The 17,073-nt window shown below is 39.8% G+C and overlaps 1 protein-coding gene across 2 annotated transcripts in view; it reads left to right on the top strand.

Annotated features, from left to right (window-relative positions):
• The first annotated feature begins 5,687 nt into the window (after positions 1 to 5,687).
• Positions 5,688 to 17,073, top strand: part of LOC149161113 (bifunctional monothiol glutaredoxin-S16, chloroplastic-like) — a 55,747-nt gene continuing 44,361 nt past the window's right edge. Inside the window, exon 1 of one of the 2 annotated variants that reach the window (XM_089436883.1) lies at positions 5,688 to 6,433. In XM_089436883.1, coding sequence (XP_089293009.1) covers positions 6,014 to 6,433 — 420 coding nt within the window. In that variant the 5' untranslated portion in view covers positions 5,688 to 6,013. The remainder of the gene's footprint in view (positions 6,434 to 17,073) is intronic. The other variant, XM_089436884.1, reaches the window with a different exon arrangement.

Genomic DNA, 17,073 nt, shown 5'->3' with positions numbered 1-17,073 from the left:
ATCACCAAAACCAATACAAGCTTGCATGTCTTAGAATTTCTTCACCACACCTAGAGGAATTTTCTTGTCTCCACCCGCCTGTCAAGAGCTTCCCAGAGAAAACCATCTCCACTCTCAATCCTTGTGATTTTCCTGATACCACCTCAACCAGGATCCAAAATCTATTGGGAATCCAAAGCTTAACCAAATAGGGAACCAACTACATCATGGTTATCTAGGAAATGACATAGGCAAGGGTGTACATCACTACCAATCCAGGAAAATCTCCATGCCAATGACAAAAAATGACCAATACTCCTATGCATGAACCATGCATTCAAATCCCAACATGATAAATCACATATGCACATTGTTACCTGGAAAAATCCTTTGGCTTGCTACCGATCCAATCTTCCTCTTGCACTCCTTGCTTTCCTTGCTTGTTCCTCCTTGTGTCTAAGTGATGTCCAAGTGATTTCTCCGAGTCTTGTCTCTCTTGCTCTCTTTCTCTCCTTGTCCAAGTGAGAATGATAAAATGTTCTCTCTCCAATTTCTTTTCTTTTCTTTTTTCCTTTTTCTTCATTTTCCCTTGCATGCATATTCTTTTACTATTTTTCTCCTTTTCTTGTCTCTTCCTCTTCCCCACTTGCTGAAGTGGAATTTCTTTCATTTTACTTTATTTCTTTTGCACTTTGCCACATGTCCTTGCTAGTCTGTAATAATTAATTTTTCATTTATTTCCTTTTGCCTCTTGCCAATGCCAATTTCCATAGCCAATAAATAATTAACCACAAGTGGATCCCAATGTAATGTTTCCCCCCTCATTCAGCTTGGAATACATGTCCCATGACCTTAGTCTTATTTTTGCTTTTACAATGCCCATTTATTACATGGAAACTTAACTCGAGGCTATTACAATTTCCGTCCACGCTTAAGATACCAACTCCTTCAAAAGCTTACTAGATGAGGGCAAATCTAATGAAATAAAGGGAAGGGAAGTCCCAGAAGAAAACCCTGGGATAAGAAAACCCTCACAGAAACCATGGATCTTAGAAGATAAAAAAAGAGTGATGTTGAAAAGAGGACCAAAACATAAGTCCTGGGATTCTGAGGAAAATAAAGGCATCATAGAAGGAGTTTGAAGACCATAACACTAGGGAGAAGGGTGAAAACCTTGAAAACAATTGATAACGGAGGAAAAGAGTAAGAAAGTCGAAACCTTAATAGAAGAAAAAACCATGTTTACATTGGTCAAGTAGGGGCTCATGAATTGATGTACAGGGGAAACTGCGAAAGCAGAAGATGACAAACCAATTGAACAACTGACAGGTTCACCATGAGAACCAGAACCATACTATGACTGTTGGGCCCAAACGACTTGAGAGTTTGAGGAATCTTGGTTATAGTCATTTGGTTCCTCACCCCCCATTATCGGGGGACAATCATCGCCTAATCAGAAAGAGAGGGACCAGGAGGGAGCCACCTGTGCATGATAAAAAAAACGTGGACAGACACAGACCGAAAGAGCACAGGAAAAATGCAAAGACAGAGGAAGCCAGGGAAAATCGTGACAGCTAGAGAGAAAACTGTTGCAGAAGAAAAACTAGAGCACATGAAAGCCAACACACTAGATAAACACTGTAAGCTAGTCCCTTGGATTGACGGAGCAACAACCAAGAACGCTTGCAACAACCCTCAACATCAAAACACTACTTCATGAAACATGAAATTCTTTGTTTGAATTATTATTATTATTAATTATAAAAATAATTAATATATGATTTAAATATATACACATTTATAAAACAAGCTATAAAGAGTCACCTCCTTTTTATGATGGAGATTCTTAATTTGTAAACAGGATTTGTTATAATACTATGGCCCTGTTACCACTCAAACTAGCAAGGGTCCTAGGAGGGGGTTCTATAGAGCAACTACTAGGTCGAAGGCAACAATGGAGCAATAGCCCACTGTCACCTCAGCTAAGGCTCCCTACTCTTTACAAACTTTCACTGATGGGAGGAGTCTCGATATATGAGGAATCACGAGAATATATAGTCAATGATAAGATAAGGAAGTGATTCCTAGGCCTATTCACAAAAGAGACTCAATTAGATAGGTTACTTTCTTTAGAAGCAAGGTGACAGGCTCTCTAGGAAGGGCTAAGAGGATCTTCAGGGCGAGGGTTTGAGAGTATATTTTTTCTAAGAAGGTTCCTAGACCTAGAGATCTTTGTGGAAACTTGGCTCCTATGTGGTCCTTGTGAAATTGGTGTTAATAGGTTGTAGGACCACATGAGACCGAGTGGACCCAAAATTAGGTCAAGGGTATGGAGTTTATCAACCAAGAAGGGGCTTGACCTTATTAGGGAGGAGAAGAGGATCAATAGAGAAATTTTATTTTGATTAAACACAATGAGCCCAATGAGGCAACTAGCTATGGGAAACTTAGGGCAAGAAACGATCTTCGAGCTAGGGCTTGGTGTATCTCGAGATCACACTATCAGAATTTCCTGAAATTTGGAGGGCCTATAAAGGAAACCCTAACACAATTATGGGCAAGAGATCAAAGTCCTTTGATGACTAGAACATGAGATAAATGATGCCCTAGGTGACCTATGGAGGCTAGGCCTAGAAAGAGAAAGAGAGGTGAGAGAAGTAAGCTTTAAAAATGAACATCTATGGAGGATTAGTGCCTTGTCCTTTGGGAGAAATGGAGTCAAGGAAACATTATTGTTAGAAAAGAATTTACCCAATCAAGGAAGTCTTTAAACAACTTTGCATGGCATTAGGGCATGAGAGCATCTACTTCAAGAAATTTATACTTTGATTTGCAATAATTGATGAATTATCGAGATGTATTTAACACAAATTATCTCTAGGAACATTCACCCATTCATACATGGCCCATGACATGATGCAACATTATAAAAGAGCAAAATTTCCACAAATTTGTATAGAAAAGTAGTAAATTTCAGACTTGTATAACGAAAATCCCAACAACATTAATGTGACAAAGTAAATAACAAGAATAAACATGAAAATATAACTTACATGTACAAAAGAGTATATCCAATCATCAAATTATGCCAATAATGAAGCTCCAAGACAAGAGAGATAGATCCAAATGTCAAAATTCATCCATATTGTCCAAACTCATCCTCCAAAAGGGATAGCGAAAATCCCACAAGAGCTAATAACCCCATCCAAGTGATGATGATGAAAACAAATCACCTCACTTCTATTTATACAATTACTAATGAATTCGAATGGCCTAATTTGGACTAATAATGCCCCTAAAATAAAATAATGTGCATAATAACAATACTGTTGGTGACAAGCCCACCAAATAGCTCAATCACATCAAAATAAGCCTCTCAAGAGGGCAGAATGATCAACATAATGAATCGTTGGGCCATTGAGAAGGTCAAATGAAGTCCAAAGTACGCCATGATGAGAGAATGGACTCCAAACATAGTGGACAAGGGTTTGGCCCCTTGTTTTCCAAGCAAGAACCTGTGGTGCTCCCAACTGGGTGTGGGGGCACAAGGACATCCTCATGGGTCTCCGAGTGATAAAAAATTCCTGTAGACCATTTGTAAGGGCTAGGATGACGACATACGCCCTCCCTCTGGAGTGGGAGACATCCTCTATACCCTGGAACATCTGCCAAGTGTATGGTGCAAGTGTGGAGCTAGATGGACATAGTGAACTAGGTGCGTCATCCCCATCCAAAAGGTGGAACATGAGCAATCAATGATTGAGGCTAGGGACCTATGAAGTAATCTTTGCTATGGTGGAGGCCCATGGCTCTCAAAGCTCACCCTACAAGTGCCCATGTGAACCTCTGGAGGGCTAGGACCCCATATAAAGAGACCAAGCCCCAAATGGAAGCCCACTAACAATCCTAAATAAGATCCAATGTGTCCCCTTGCCCTCAAATACAAAAAATCATTAGAATAACCAAGTAAAAGAGTTTACAAATCATGGAATCAATGAGGCACTTCATGGTGGCATGCCCCTCCATAGTTGGCTTTGGCATGTACAAGTGTCTCCAAGCTCAATAAGGGGGTTAGCCAAGGACCCTGTTAGGCGGTTTCAACCTTTAAAGGGGGTGACATGTCCATGGTACATTTATCAAGTGGAAGGTGGCAAATGATATAATAATGGAACAAAGTGGGGTCAAGGAAATGCTCTAGGCCACATGTGATGGGACATAGGGTAGCTATAATGAGGGAAGCCCACACTTGGGTATATGAGTGTAGGAGGGAGCAATTGTGGTACATAAGTTACCCACGTCCTTAGTTTTTCCACCCTTCTTCATACGCCCTTTGCCTTTCATTGATTTTTCTTCGTAACTGCTCAAGGCTCCAAGGGATGAGAGTATGATGTGTGGTATATAACAATATGTACCCCCTTTTAAGGCGTGCCATTTCATTGTCGACCAGGGGTTGGGACAATCATGGGTTCCTTAATGTGGAGGGGGCTCATCTAGGGCCCACAAGAACCATGGTGATGGCCATATATGAGGGGTAGAGCTTATGTTTGGCTTTTGCCCATGTGCTAAATCTGTATGTCCCGACCATCTTTTGCATTTTGTGGTACCTTTTCCTGTTGGGAGTGGCCAAATTATGCTTTTTCTTTCTTTTTAGCTACATCAACCTTCGGGGCATCGTTCCAAGCGCAACCCAAGGCGTGGGAAAGGGGACGGGGCAACTAACCTTATGTGGACCTAGTGGACATGGATGGGAAAAATGATGAATGGGGTCAAAATGAGCAGGAAGGAGCATGTATATGTTGTTGGGAAGCGGGACCACGCGACCAAATCAAGATTTTTCATGTAGTGCCAACCCTAAAGCTAGTGGCGAGTAAAGAAGATCCCATGGGACTAGGATACAAGGCTAAACACCAAATCTGGTGGAGGAGACAAGAACACCGACCTAGCCTAATCTTTTTGCTGAACCCCCCTACCAATCCATGCCCAAAAGTGTCCATGAAAAGTAAACAAAATTACTCAACTAAACCAATGAGGAGTTATACCTTTGGGGTCGGGAGGCCCACCTTCAAACATACATTCATAACAAATGAGCGAGGGACCACATGGCTGGCTTAGGTGGCAGAGAAAATGACACATCGAGCTATATGGTCGCTGCAAAGGGCTACTGGTTGCTGACTGAGGACCATCTAGGAGAAATTTTTTCTCATATGCATACTACCCACATGAAGTGGGTAACATGCCCAATACCATGACTTACTAATACCAAATGCCCAAAAAACCATAACTCATGTTGAGATGCCACATGTTCATATTCATATGCTATTTTTTAATTAAAAAGACAAAAAAACATAACTATTTTGAAATAAATTTCAAACTTTAATTTGTTAATACTATTAAGAATATTCTATAAATGTTAAATCCTTACCATCTACTTAACAATTATTGATAATTAAATTATCATTTACTTAATAATGATTGATAATTAAATTAAAATTTTAAAAATATTAAAATACTAATCGATATAAATAAAAATAATATTAATTTAAATAAAAATTAACCACTTTTAAATTATTATTATTTATTTAACTGGGGGAAAATTCTCATATTTATTTTCTCATTATTTTAATTTAACCACGTTTAAATAAATAATCCAAAAAAACAAACCAATAATAAGCAGCCTTACACAAAACGTAGCTCTAGCAAAGCCTTAGCCAGCGTAAGGTTATCGTTGGGAACATTTGAGGAACCAAAAGATGAGTAGACCCTGAACTCGTCCATATAAATCTCTTCCGCCCAGGGACTCGGATTGTGACTTAACGGAGAAAATTACCCCTATCCCTTGATGCACTTCCCCCCAGTGGTACAATAAGAACCCGTCACTAGAAAACTTGCACCGACGTTCGTTGCAGCATCTGATTCCATTCATATCTTCGGCACTCGTAGCTATTTAGCACTAACAAATCATTCCTTCCACAACCCAGATTAAGCTCTTCCACACTCAATCATTTCTATACGTTCCTTCGTTGGACTGACAGCCATGGAAGCAGTATCCACAGGGCTCAATATCCGATTCCCATCCACAAATACCTTCAACGCTTCACCCCCAATTACTTCTATACCACCTTGTACAACCTCTATGCTTTTACAGCAATACCCACATCGATCTTTTCCCAGATTAAGCTTTATTCAGCGACCCCATGTCTTTGGAAAGGCAAGGACCAGCAGCAGGAGGCAGCCCAGGGGGATAGTTTGCACAATGAAAAAACTTGCAGAGACAGAGGCAATTCCACTTGAAGAGAATCCAAAGAGTCTTGCTGAAAAACTCCCATATGCTACAGGTGTGTATGCCATGCATGACAAGAGTGGGGAGCTTCAATTCATTGGCATTTCCAGGATGGTTGCTGACAGTGTCCTGAACCATCTCAGAGATGTTCCACAACTCTGTGGATCAGTCAAGGTACAATGTCTGTAATCTTCATGACACTATAGATACATATGTGGGTGCGTATTCTCCCTGTGTGCTTCTGTGCATTAGTTTCCTATTATAATGCTTGTACTATCTGTAGGTAGTTGAGACTTTTGTTTGACAAAACAAAGCTTTTGGGCCTCGGCTATTGTTGCGTTCAACACACCCTTTATTGATAACCTCATAATTGCCTTGCCAAGATAGGTAATGTTTTTCCCCTGAAAATGGTGCACTGATTGATCGGAAATAGTGTCATTTTCTGAAGATAAAATTAACCCCTTAAATCTCCAGATACTTTTAGGGAGATGTAAAATATGAAGAAGATAGAAAATAAAAAAGAGGCAGAGGACAACACTGTGCTTAGAATCTTAAACAACTAGTTAGCAAGGTCAACACATCAAAACAAAACTGACCCTAGTAAAAATCATATGGTAATAAAAATAAATCAAAATTGAGGTTGAAACCCAAAGTTCACAATTCGAAATTATGCTTCATACTGTAATTACCAATTAATCATTTGGGAGCTCCAGTATATTTCACATTAGATCGTTCATTGCCCTACCCTGCCACAGTCCACAATGTCTCTGCCCATATTCGCACTCCATGCTGGCTGATCTCCTAGGATTCCTGTCCATATTCGCACTCCACCCTGACTGATCTCCCATGTTTCCTCCGAATGGTGGTGAGGTAGCCAACAATCTGCATTCTGTACTTCAGCCTCCCTACAGCTGATTACCTTCTCAGTGTACTTTCTTACTAATCATCTATGGGAAGAATGCCTACTATGGGACCTGCCCCATTGTCTGCAATGCCTGGTTCTCTTCCATGTGTTGAAAGTGTAGTGAGCAAGGCCTTTTGGCTTGTGCCTTAGCCATTAAAGACCTAGAATTGTCCTCATGAGTTAGACTTCAGTTAGGATGAGTTGTTTCCAGTTTACTGGAATAATCATCAAGTTAGCATGTGTAGAGTTGGAGCTTCAGTTAAGCGAAGTCTTCATTGGTCTTACTACATAACGAGGTGGCAATGAGAAGTTCAATTGGAGTGAGTTAGTCTTAAGTGTTGATTGAAGGAAGAGCGAGTTAGATCTCCAATGTTGATTGGAGAGAGCACGAGTTAACCACTCTAGTGATGATTGGAAGGAGAGCGATTAACACTCTCAGTTAACTCACTATCTGTTAAGTTTAGGTATGTTCTATGCTAGAGCAATTTATTTCAATTTTCACAGTTAGCTCAATATCTTTTCCAGATTAGCAATCACATCAACATTAAAATAAACTGCAGATAGAACATAAATATAAATCGCGGAAGACAAGGCAAGACAAGAGGACACAAGATGTGGCGCTAGCCAGGGACAAACCCCAATGTGGGGAAACCCATGATCAATTTTTCTTATATGTTCTTCAATAGTTTAGCAGAGAGAGAGATAGTACATTTACAACAGAAGTCAACACTTTGACTTATCTAGATAAGAGCATAGATCATCTCCTAGGATGATGATACATGAGATCAGTTGAAGACATGCTGCTTCAACTGATTCTCCAAGGTGACTCCTTCACCTATCATAGTGCTGCATCTCGTCATCATGCTGCACCATGCTGCACCCATCATCACAATGCTGGACCTCATGCTGCTGCTGTCCCAGTGTTTAGCACTGCTGTACATAGTGCCACTGCTGCACCATGCTTACTGCTGTCCCAATGTACTTGCTGCTGTCCATGCTTTACCATGCTGCTGCTGTCCATGATTCTTCATGCTTGCCGCTGTCCTAGTGTCATTGCAGCTGTCCCATAATATGTCCAGCAATACTGAGTTATAGATTCTACACCAACATGCCCAAATAGTCTACAATTAGGCCATGCTGTCACCTACAACAATGTGGTATTATGACGGCAGTTAAAGTGACTGCAACTAGGTCTCTTTGGGCAGTGAATAAGAGTCTTTACAAGGCTGATAATGGACATCTCTTAACAGTGGATTGGGGCTGCCTTCAAACTGTATATAAAGCTTATATTCAACTGCTGATCAGCCCTCCCTTTGTTGCGGATTATGGCTTCACTTTACAGCCACCAAACTGACTCAACACATACAAGATTCATTCCAAGATGTGTGCACTAGCTCACTGTTCTAGGGTAATTAGGCTGCTGCAATTCTGGATTGGTTAGGGCAACCAACCACAGTCCTTAACAACTCGCAAGCTAACCCAAAATTGCTTCCTCTTGCTGCGGCTGTCCTTAAATAGGATGCTGCCCTCCACGCTGCTCCTTGAGGGCAGTTCCAAGCCCAACGTATGGACTTGTCGCCCTAAAATAGTTGTTGCACCCTCCAGCAAACCCTCCTTGCCTCGGCCTCCAAGAACAGTCACTCTGTCCTCTAAACGGACCCTTGAAATAGCCCTCAAATGACCTCGCTGTCCAGACTTCTTCTTGCTGCGGCTAGGGCTTGCTTTAGCTGCAGTTAAGGGCTTCTTCTACCTTTCCTCTTGCGGCAGATGTGGCCTTTCCTTGCTACGGAATTATGGCCTCCTTTTTGACAGCGAATAGGGCCTCTTGACAGCGGATAGATGACCTTAGATTAGGTCTCTCTAGACTGCGTTTTAGGCCTCCTTTAGACAACGGATTAGGGCTCCTTTTGGCTGCGAATTGGAGCTCCCTTTGACTGCGGCTAGGGCATGTATACCTGCGGCTAGGGCTCCTCCAAGACTCCTCCTTTAGGGCTGCGTAGAAGGCATCTTGACTAGCTGCGTAGAACCCTTTCTTCACTGCGTTAAAATCTCCTCCATGATAGCGTTGGGATCTAGGGCATCCTCTAGGGCAGCGTATCCTCTTTAGATTTCTCCTCCCACCAAAACCCAAAGACAAGTGGAGAGGAAGAGATCACCAAGAGGATGTGTATACAATTGACTTTCAGGGCACCTCTATTTATACTAAAACATTGAGCACAAGAGGGGTTTATTTGGTTGCTGGCCGACCTTGACGAATTGTCCCATAACACAAATAAATTCATATCTCTGTGAATACTTATCGGAATTGGATGACCTTTAGATCAATCCTACAACTCTCGATGAGAGGGATCCAAGAAAAATATCAGCGACCATTAATATTATGACCCACATAGAGTTTGGCCCTAGTTGCCAATTTTAACACTATCACAACTCGAGTTCTAAATTTGAACTAGCCTAATCTAGCATGGATCGAATCTATAAAGAGAGGAAAAAGGCACAAGTAAATGACAAATTTTGTGCACAAGGTTTGTGTAACAAGACAACTCACGAGTTTGTGAGAGGAGCCTTGATTATGGAGAGCGCAGAGATTGTATCCTAAGGAATAGGAGACCACACATGCACAAGGATTTAGGAGATTGATTGTGCGTAGATTTGAGGAGCTTGTGCACTAAGATTTAGCAGGCCACAAGTGCGCAGGAATTTGCACAAGGAATAAGGGCTTCTAGTGCACAGAGAGCAGGTTTTGCAAGCAAGTCAAGGAGGCAGTGGAGGAAGAATTGTGTGCTAGAGGGGCGAGATCAAGCAGGATCAAGGCCAACCAAGATCAATTGTATCTGCTGAGTTTTGTGTGAGAAGCATAACAATTTCTCAAAGAGACAAATTGCCTTGTAATAGATCCTAGTTATCAAGAATAATCAATAAAATAGCCACATCAAGCAAGCAACTTTTCCTATTGGGTTTCCTGAGAAAAGTGTGTCAATCTGTGCATGTGTTTTTATATCTGTGTTTTTATTTCGCTGCTTATAAGTTGTTAAGAGGCTCTATATCTTGGTAAAAGTTAACTAGTTTCAGTTATCAATTATTCATTTGAGTAGTTATAGAGTTTTTCATGGAAATTTAACACCATGCTTGGCTTGCCTTTGTTGGGGTGGGGGTTCAATGTTGCATAGAGCATGGCCGTTGGGAGCATCATTTTCCCAAAACTCTTGGGAGTGGAACATCTTGAAAGTGTTTGTTTTATATACTATATATATGCATATTTGTACATTAATGAAGATAGAGAGGGTTTCCATAGTATATTAATGGTTGATCATTCAAGCATCAACCATCTAGATTGTAGCAATTACAAACAAACATACAAATTTTTAAGCCATGTGGTAGAAACTAGGAATGAAATGGTTATCCAACAACTGTGAATAATAACATGAATCATGACCAAAAAGTTATGTTTACAAAAATAGGCCTTCTACACACCGAAGTATGAAGATTGAAATGTCCACAACAATAAATTGAGTTAGTTGCTAATGTTGAAGTTTCTAAGTTAGTTAGAAACCCTCCATGCACTTTATCTGATTTATTCCTACCTACTTGTTATTTTCTTTAACAAGTTATTTACAATGTAAATACTGAAAATAAACACTAATGCATGCTCAAATATTACAGATCAACAACTAAAAAGAAACAGAAACAAACACACCATATGACACCATTATTTTTGGACTAATGTTCTTGGAAAAAACCAATGTGGGAAAACTAGTGCAGCTATCTGAGGGTTTTCTTATTAAGCAATATTAGAGTACAATCTGGGTGCCGAAAGTGGCCTACCCAACAGAGAATTTCCTTAGCAGTAATACCTCTCTGTTTCTGACAAATCTACTGGCTAAAACCCAGGATAATCCTTTCGGCAGCTACTCAACACCAATCTGCCCCAGAAACCCCAGCGTCTGCCCAGTCTAGATTGTGTTAGCCTCTCCTAGCCCAACGCTGGCCCTATGTCAGCCTATCTTGGCCTGCGTTAGCCCCAGGAGGCCCTGCGTTAGCTCTTTGAGCCTCTGCGTCAGTGACGCTGTCCTCTCTGGTGCTCTGCGCAACACTTAGCTGCCTCTGCGTGACCCTGCATGAGCACTGGCTGCTTTTGCATCACTATTTCTGGCTGCTTTGCTGCTCTGCTGCTCTCTTGGCATTATCTCTGCCTCTCGGTCTCTCTGTACTCAATGCCCCTCAGTTGCTCTCTGATCACTGATTCTATCTCTCGTAGCAAACCCTGCTCTAGAGAATAGAGTGGCTGATCACTTTGGTGTATTCTCCAAGTGACCCTCAAGCCTCCTCTTGTACTTTTCATGTTGACATCTCAACAGCCGAGATTAAGTCCCTAATCAACGTCTAAGATTAGATTTGGCTTGATCCATGTCTTTTGGACCATTCTAACACAGATTCATATTAATACACATTAATATTTTATTTTCCCTAAGTTTAGACTTAGGGACTCCATTAAAAATATTAATTATTTTAATATCTCCTGATCTGTTTAGAATCTGCCCAAACCTTTTTTGGGTATTGGAGATATCATGTGCCCTAGCCTCTCCACCAAATTTCGTGGCTAGAGCACATCTGATGCTACCCCAAATCAACAGCTAAATAATATGAATCTATCATCTATGACATATAAAGTAGTGCAAAAGGAGAAACAATTATTTTTATATTTTTATTTCTATCTACTATTCCTTCCCCTTTGGACCACCACAACTTCTACATGGGCCTCCACGTGGTGGTGTTGAAGCAGGATGCAATTGTGTAGAAGATGATGTAGATGGAACTAAAGATGAAATCCCTAGTGTCGTGGCTAGAATGTTGGACACGAGGATAATTTTTCTCAAGTCTTAGATGGGAAAGGTAGGTGAAGAGGAAAAAACACAAACAAATGACACAAGGAAATAACGGAGTTGGGGTTTGGGCTCACCTTTTTAGCTTCTGAAAGTTGAAATAGATGGTAACCTTTTGTCTCTCCTCCAACCTCCTCATTGTCTACTCCTCCATGCTTTCCTTTGTTCTCTCCTCCAAGCCTCGAAGCTCTTCTTTGCTCTCTCTTCCAAGCTCTTTTTTCTCTTCATTGTAAGCATAAGCAAACAAAGATGAAAGAATATGGAAAGGAGAGGGGGAAGAACTCTTTTATTTTCATCCTCACTTTCCCCAAACCCTAAATCTACCCTAGATCTCACATATATATATTTATTATCTTGAAGGAGTGTCCTAAACTCTTAGGGACTGGCATAGAGAGAGTCCTAGAAGCACCTAGGGAGCACACTTCTTGATTTCAGGAATGTCCTAGGGAACGTGGCGATTCCAATTCAATAGGGAGCTTGACAATTCCAATTTGACATGGAGCGTGTAAAGATGGTTTGAAGTGCGCTCCCTGGATGCTCTTGTATGGAGTGTGGCTTGGGGGGGAGATAACTGGCCTTCGGTGGCGTTCCCTGCAACATTGGTTTGTATTACAAAGAGAAGAACCCCAATGTTGCATAAAGCAAGAGGGCATCATATCTCTTTGAAGTAAAAATTAAAGCTCAATTGTAGAGAGGAATCATAAAAAATGACTGGTATGATGCTTCCAAAACTTCTAAGTTGAAAAGTTCCTAGGCAGAATGGAAAGTCCTATACTAAAGCACTTCCCACACTCATCTTCAGGGGTTGTCAACAATGTTCAAATCTCTGCAAAAAAGCTCTGTGTGGTTGGGGTGATTGTCTTTTAGCAAACCCCAAAGTTTAACCCAAGGTTGTTGGGAGTAGGAAGTAAGGGGTAACAGTGGGAAGCTCCAAAGCTTCCATGAACAACTTTTTATATAATATATTGTAATGTATTTTGATGCATATATATTAAAATTCATGTGAATGTCAAATTAGTTGCAGAAAACATGAAAACATAGGCTTAACTAATGGATTAATGATGATCATTAATACATCCACCATTTAATACACATATAACATCAATCATTTAGCAGTTATGACTTATAACATTGTCATTGAAGGATCAACCATAACACCAACCTTAAAGGTTTTGTTGAGAGCTATAGCTCGAATAAGAACTTTCATATAGGTTCAATGTGAGTGTATGAGAAGTAGTTTGAGAAATTTTTGAAAAATAATTCCATTTTTGGAAAAGTAATTCTATTTTGTAACTTTCTTTAGTAAAAAGTGAAAGTCTTATATTTAGCAGTTGAGTTTAAAATTGTATCTCATGAATAGCAGAGATTCTTTGCTAAAAATATAAAGATAGGGCAAGGTAGAGACTTTCAACACACACATGAGCAATTGAGCAAGTTGAGTGACAAAGAGAGGGAGAGAGCACAAATAGCTAGGAAAGAGATATTTTTGAGAAGTGCTTAGTCTCGTATGGTATATGGAATAATTTTGTATAGTCACATGTGTTGGCATTATGATGCATGTGTTGTACTTGATGGCAACCCACTAGTAGTAGAACAACTCACTTGTATATGGCAACTAGATGAATCTACAGGAGAGATATCAGAAGTGACAGAATGATGGATCAAAATAATGGTTAAAGGTTTGATACAGGGAGATTGTTAGTGTGTGTTGTCCTTGATAAGAGTTGTTCTTTGATGAATGAACTAATTGATAAAAGTATAAACAGGATGTGACAGAATGCATGGCAGTTGTGTTTATAGATGTGACAAAATGCAGGGTAGTTCAAAGGAATCAGTTCAGAAGTAATGTACAATGGCAAATCACATTATAACAGGTCTATTCAGAGGTAACAAAGTAATGGTACAGAAGAACAGGATGATGGAACAAAGGACTACAAATCAGAATCAAGCAATTGAGGAAAAAGAATGTTTTCAGGTATGTTAAGTTGTATACGCGGGTTCACTGTACAAAAACAGCATATACAAGTGGGTTCACTGTACAAAAAGAGCGTATTCAAGCGGGTTCACTGTACAAAAAGAGCGTATATGTATGCACGCACTTTCACAAGAGGAAAAGCGCGTATGGGATGGAAAATTAAGGAAATTAAGGTGAAAGAATACCAAGGGTCCATACCATGGTATTAGCCTACAATATTGAGCGGAATAACGGTTACTTGATCCTATCTAAGAATACCACAGATTCTAAGTGTTGTTTTGGTTTGAGGTATTGAGAAAGGCTAAAACCATATAAGGAGGAGAAGATCAAAGGGCGAAGTGCACAAGTAATGAATATCTTATGAAGTGTCAGATCAAAAGCAAATATGCATGTTATGTGTTTCTGGTGCTTTGCGTGATCTGAACTAAGTATGCACCTGAGTGTTTGATGATGGATGAGATCTAATGATGGATCAGGATCATGAGTCCTGACATGACTTATCATTGTATGATCTGATAATGGATGGGCTAGATCTGAATGCTAACGCATGTTTTATCCTGTATATGTTATGATCTGGGTATGTCTGAAGTCTGGAATAGCTGTAAGGTTATAAGTAAGTATTTGCAGACATATATGCTGGTTCGCCTTGGTGAAGGTGCGTGTACACGCTGGTTCGGCTCTTCCAAGTAGCGTATGCAAAAGAAAAGCTAGTTGTTCAGAGATGATTGATCTATCTGATCAGTGCTGTTGTTTGTCAATGATGTCTTCTTAGATCTGAAAGTAGAACTGAATGCATAAGGAGATTGAGTCTGGTTGATTGATTGATTGAGTGAGAAGGGTTATCTCTACTGCTATCTATTTAGAATTCTGTAATATGACAGTAGATCTTCAGAATGTCATTACAATTTTGATTCAGAGGCTTTTATGATTAAGTAATTTTGGAGGTATACGCAGGTTTGGCTAAAGGAAGTAGCATATACACATAGGTTGGCTTCATTGAAGTAGCGTATACATTCTGACATATGATTTTTGGGGTTGCAGTTGGTTCTGGTTGTTGATGCAGTGTTCTTGATTCAGATCTATGTACTGGTTACAGTGATCTGTCTGTTCCAGTTGATTGGTTAAATTTTTGATTAAATATCAGTTGATTGAGTTTTCAGTGATGATTGATTCAGAAATTGATGATTGGGTGATTCAGTTATGTCAGAGGTGATTGATTGATTCAGAGATTGATAATTGGGTTTCAGTGATTGGTTGATGCAAATGTATTTGTTGGATGTATTGCAGTGGCGATTGATTTTGAGCTTCAATGTTACTGAAGGGTCCAGTCTGAAATTTGATGAAACGTGGCCTACATATTGTATTGTTGTGTGCCAGGAGTATCCAGTCTGAAAATTTATGAAACGTGGTCCTTGGACGATACTAAGGGTTGGAGCCTTCAGTAAGGAAGTTGAAGCTTCCTGCTAGTAGTGGCTGGTGATTTGATTAGGGGGTTGGAGCTCCCTTCCAGTAGCAGTTGGAGAACGAGTGAAGGTTGTAGCCTTCTGTAGGTTGACTCCTACGTACTGGTAAACATATTGGCTAGTACAAGAGCTTAGGGGTTGTAGCTCCCTTCCAGTAAAAGCTGGAGAACGAGAGAAGGTTGTAGCCTTCTGCAGGTGGGTGCCTGCGTATTGGTATGAGTCTGCACAAGTACAAGATTGTAAACAGATTATTCTCTATATTAAAAAGAAGATAGAGACAACAACAGGTGGTTTTCTCCCGCATTGGGTTTCCACCTTAAATCTTGGTGTTCATGTGTGTTGCTTATGTGTGATGGTTTATTCTGTTATTACTGCACATGGTTACTGTTTAATGTTTAATAAAGTACTGATGCACTGATTAAAGATCAACATATGATGAATTAACTGAATCATAAGTTCACTGGATATACGTTGGTTGCCTTAAGAACAGTTGCGTGCACATGCGAGTTCCCTTCACTGAAGTAGCGTATGTAAATCTTATTATGAAATGAAAAAATATATTGATTTGTAAATACTGATTCACCCCCCTCTCAGTATTATTCCCAACAATTGGTATCAGAGCAGGTCCTTTGGCAGAAGCTTGATCGCTTGAAGGAGATCCGTAGTAACAATGGGAAAGAAGCAAAAGAAGAAAGCACCTCAAAAGAAGAAGACATCTCAAAGGAACTGTGACAGTGGGAGAGACGATTGGCTATTATGTGGAAGCAACTCTTCAGATTCAGAATCACCTCAGAATGAAGATGAACAAGCAAAAGAATTATCAAGTATGAATTTGTTGTCCTCTAGTGATACATTTCTCTGTTCATTTGAAGATAATAAAGGTGACAACGAAACAACTGAATTTGCTGTTATGGGTGAAAGAGAAAGAAATCGAATAGAGACAGAATTTAAAAAGCTCACAGACACAATTAGAGATCAAAAATATCTAGTTGATAAAAGGGAATGTGCCTACAAAGAAGAAGTTATTAGGTTAAGAGCTCAATTGGAGGAAGGAAACAAAGTAAGGAAGCAGTACAAGGAAAAGGAAGATCAATGTCAAAGGCTGCAGGATGAAGTGACATCATTGAGAAATGAAGTAAATGAAAAGGATACAACAATCAAGAAACTTATAGAAAGATCTAGTTACTATAAAAGTCTTGAAGCTGAGATGGTCTCTCTAAAAGAAGATCTTGAAAATGCAAATAAGCAGAATGAAGAACTACCTCAAGCAGATGAAGAACAAGAAAATGAGATTCTCAAATTAAAACAAGTGGAAGAAGGAAGAAAAGTTGAAGAAATCATGAAGAAGTAGTATCTGGAAAAGGAATAGAAATATCAGGTTGAGGTAAATATCCTAAAGGGAAAATCAGAAGAAAAGGATAAATTTTTATGATTTCAAGATAGTACTAAGATTTTTGATAATATTCTTAGTAGTCAAAGGTTTCCTATCATCAAATCTGGTCTTGGTTTTCATGAAACTGTTGAAGGTGAATCTAGCTCACAAGATGACGCAAGGAACTCTAATGCAAAATCTGAAATGCTCAATGAGG

The sequence above is a fragment of the Pinus tabuliformis genome, chromosome 5_2 (assembly GCF_031772625.1).
Source record: "Pinus tabuliformis cultivar Carrire ecotype Pingquan chromosome 5_2, CPIR1, whole genome shotgun sequence".
Taxonomy (NCBI): domain Eukaryota; kingdom Viridiplantae; phylum Streptophyta; class Pinopsida; order Pinales; family Pinaceae; genus Pinus; species Pinus tabuliformis.
Note: the sequence above shows the minus strand (reverse complement) of the source record. Positions and strands in the feature narration are given on the sequence as shown.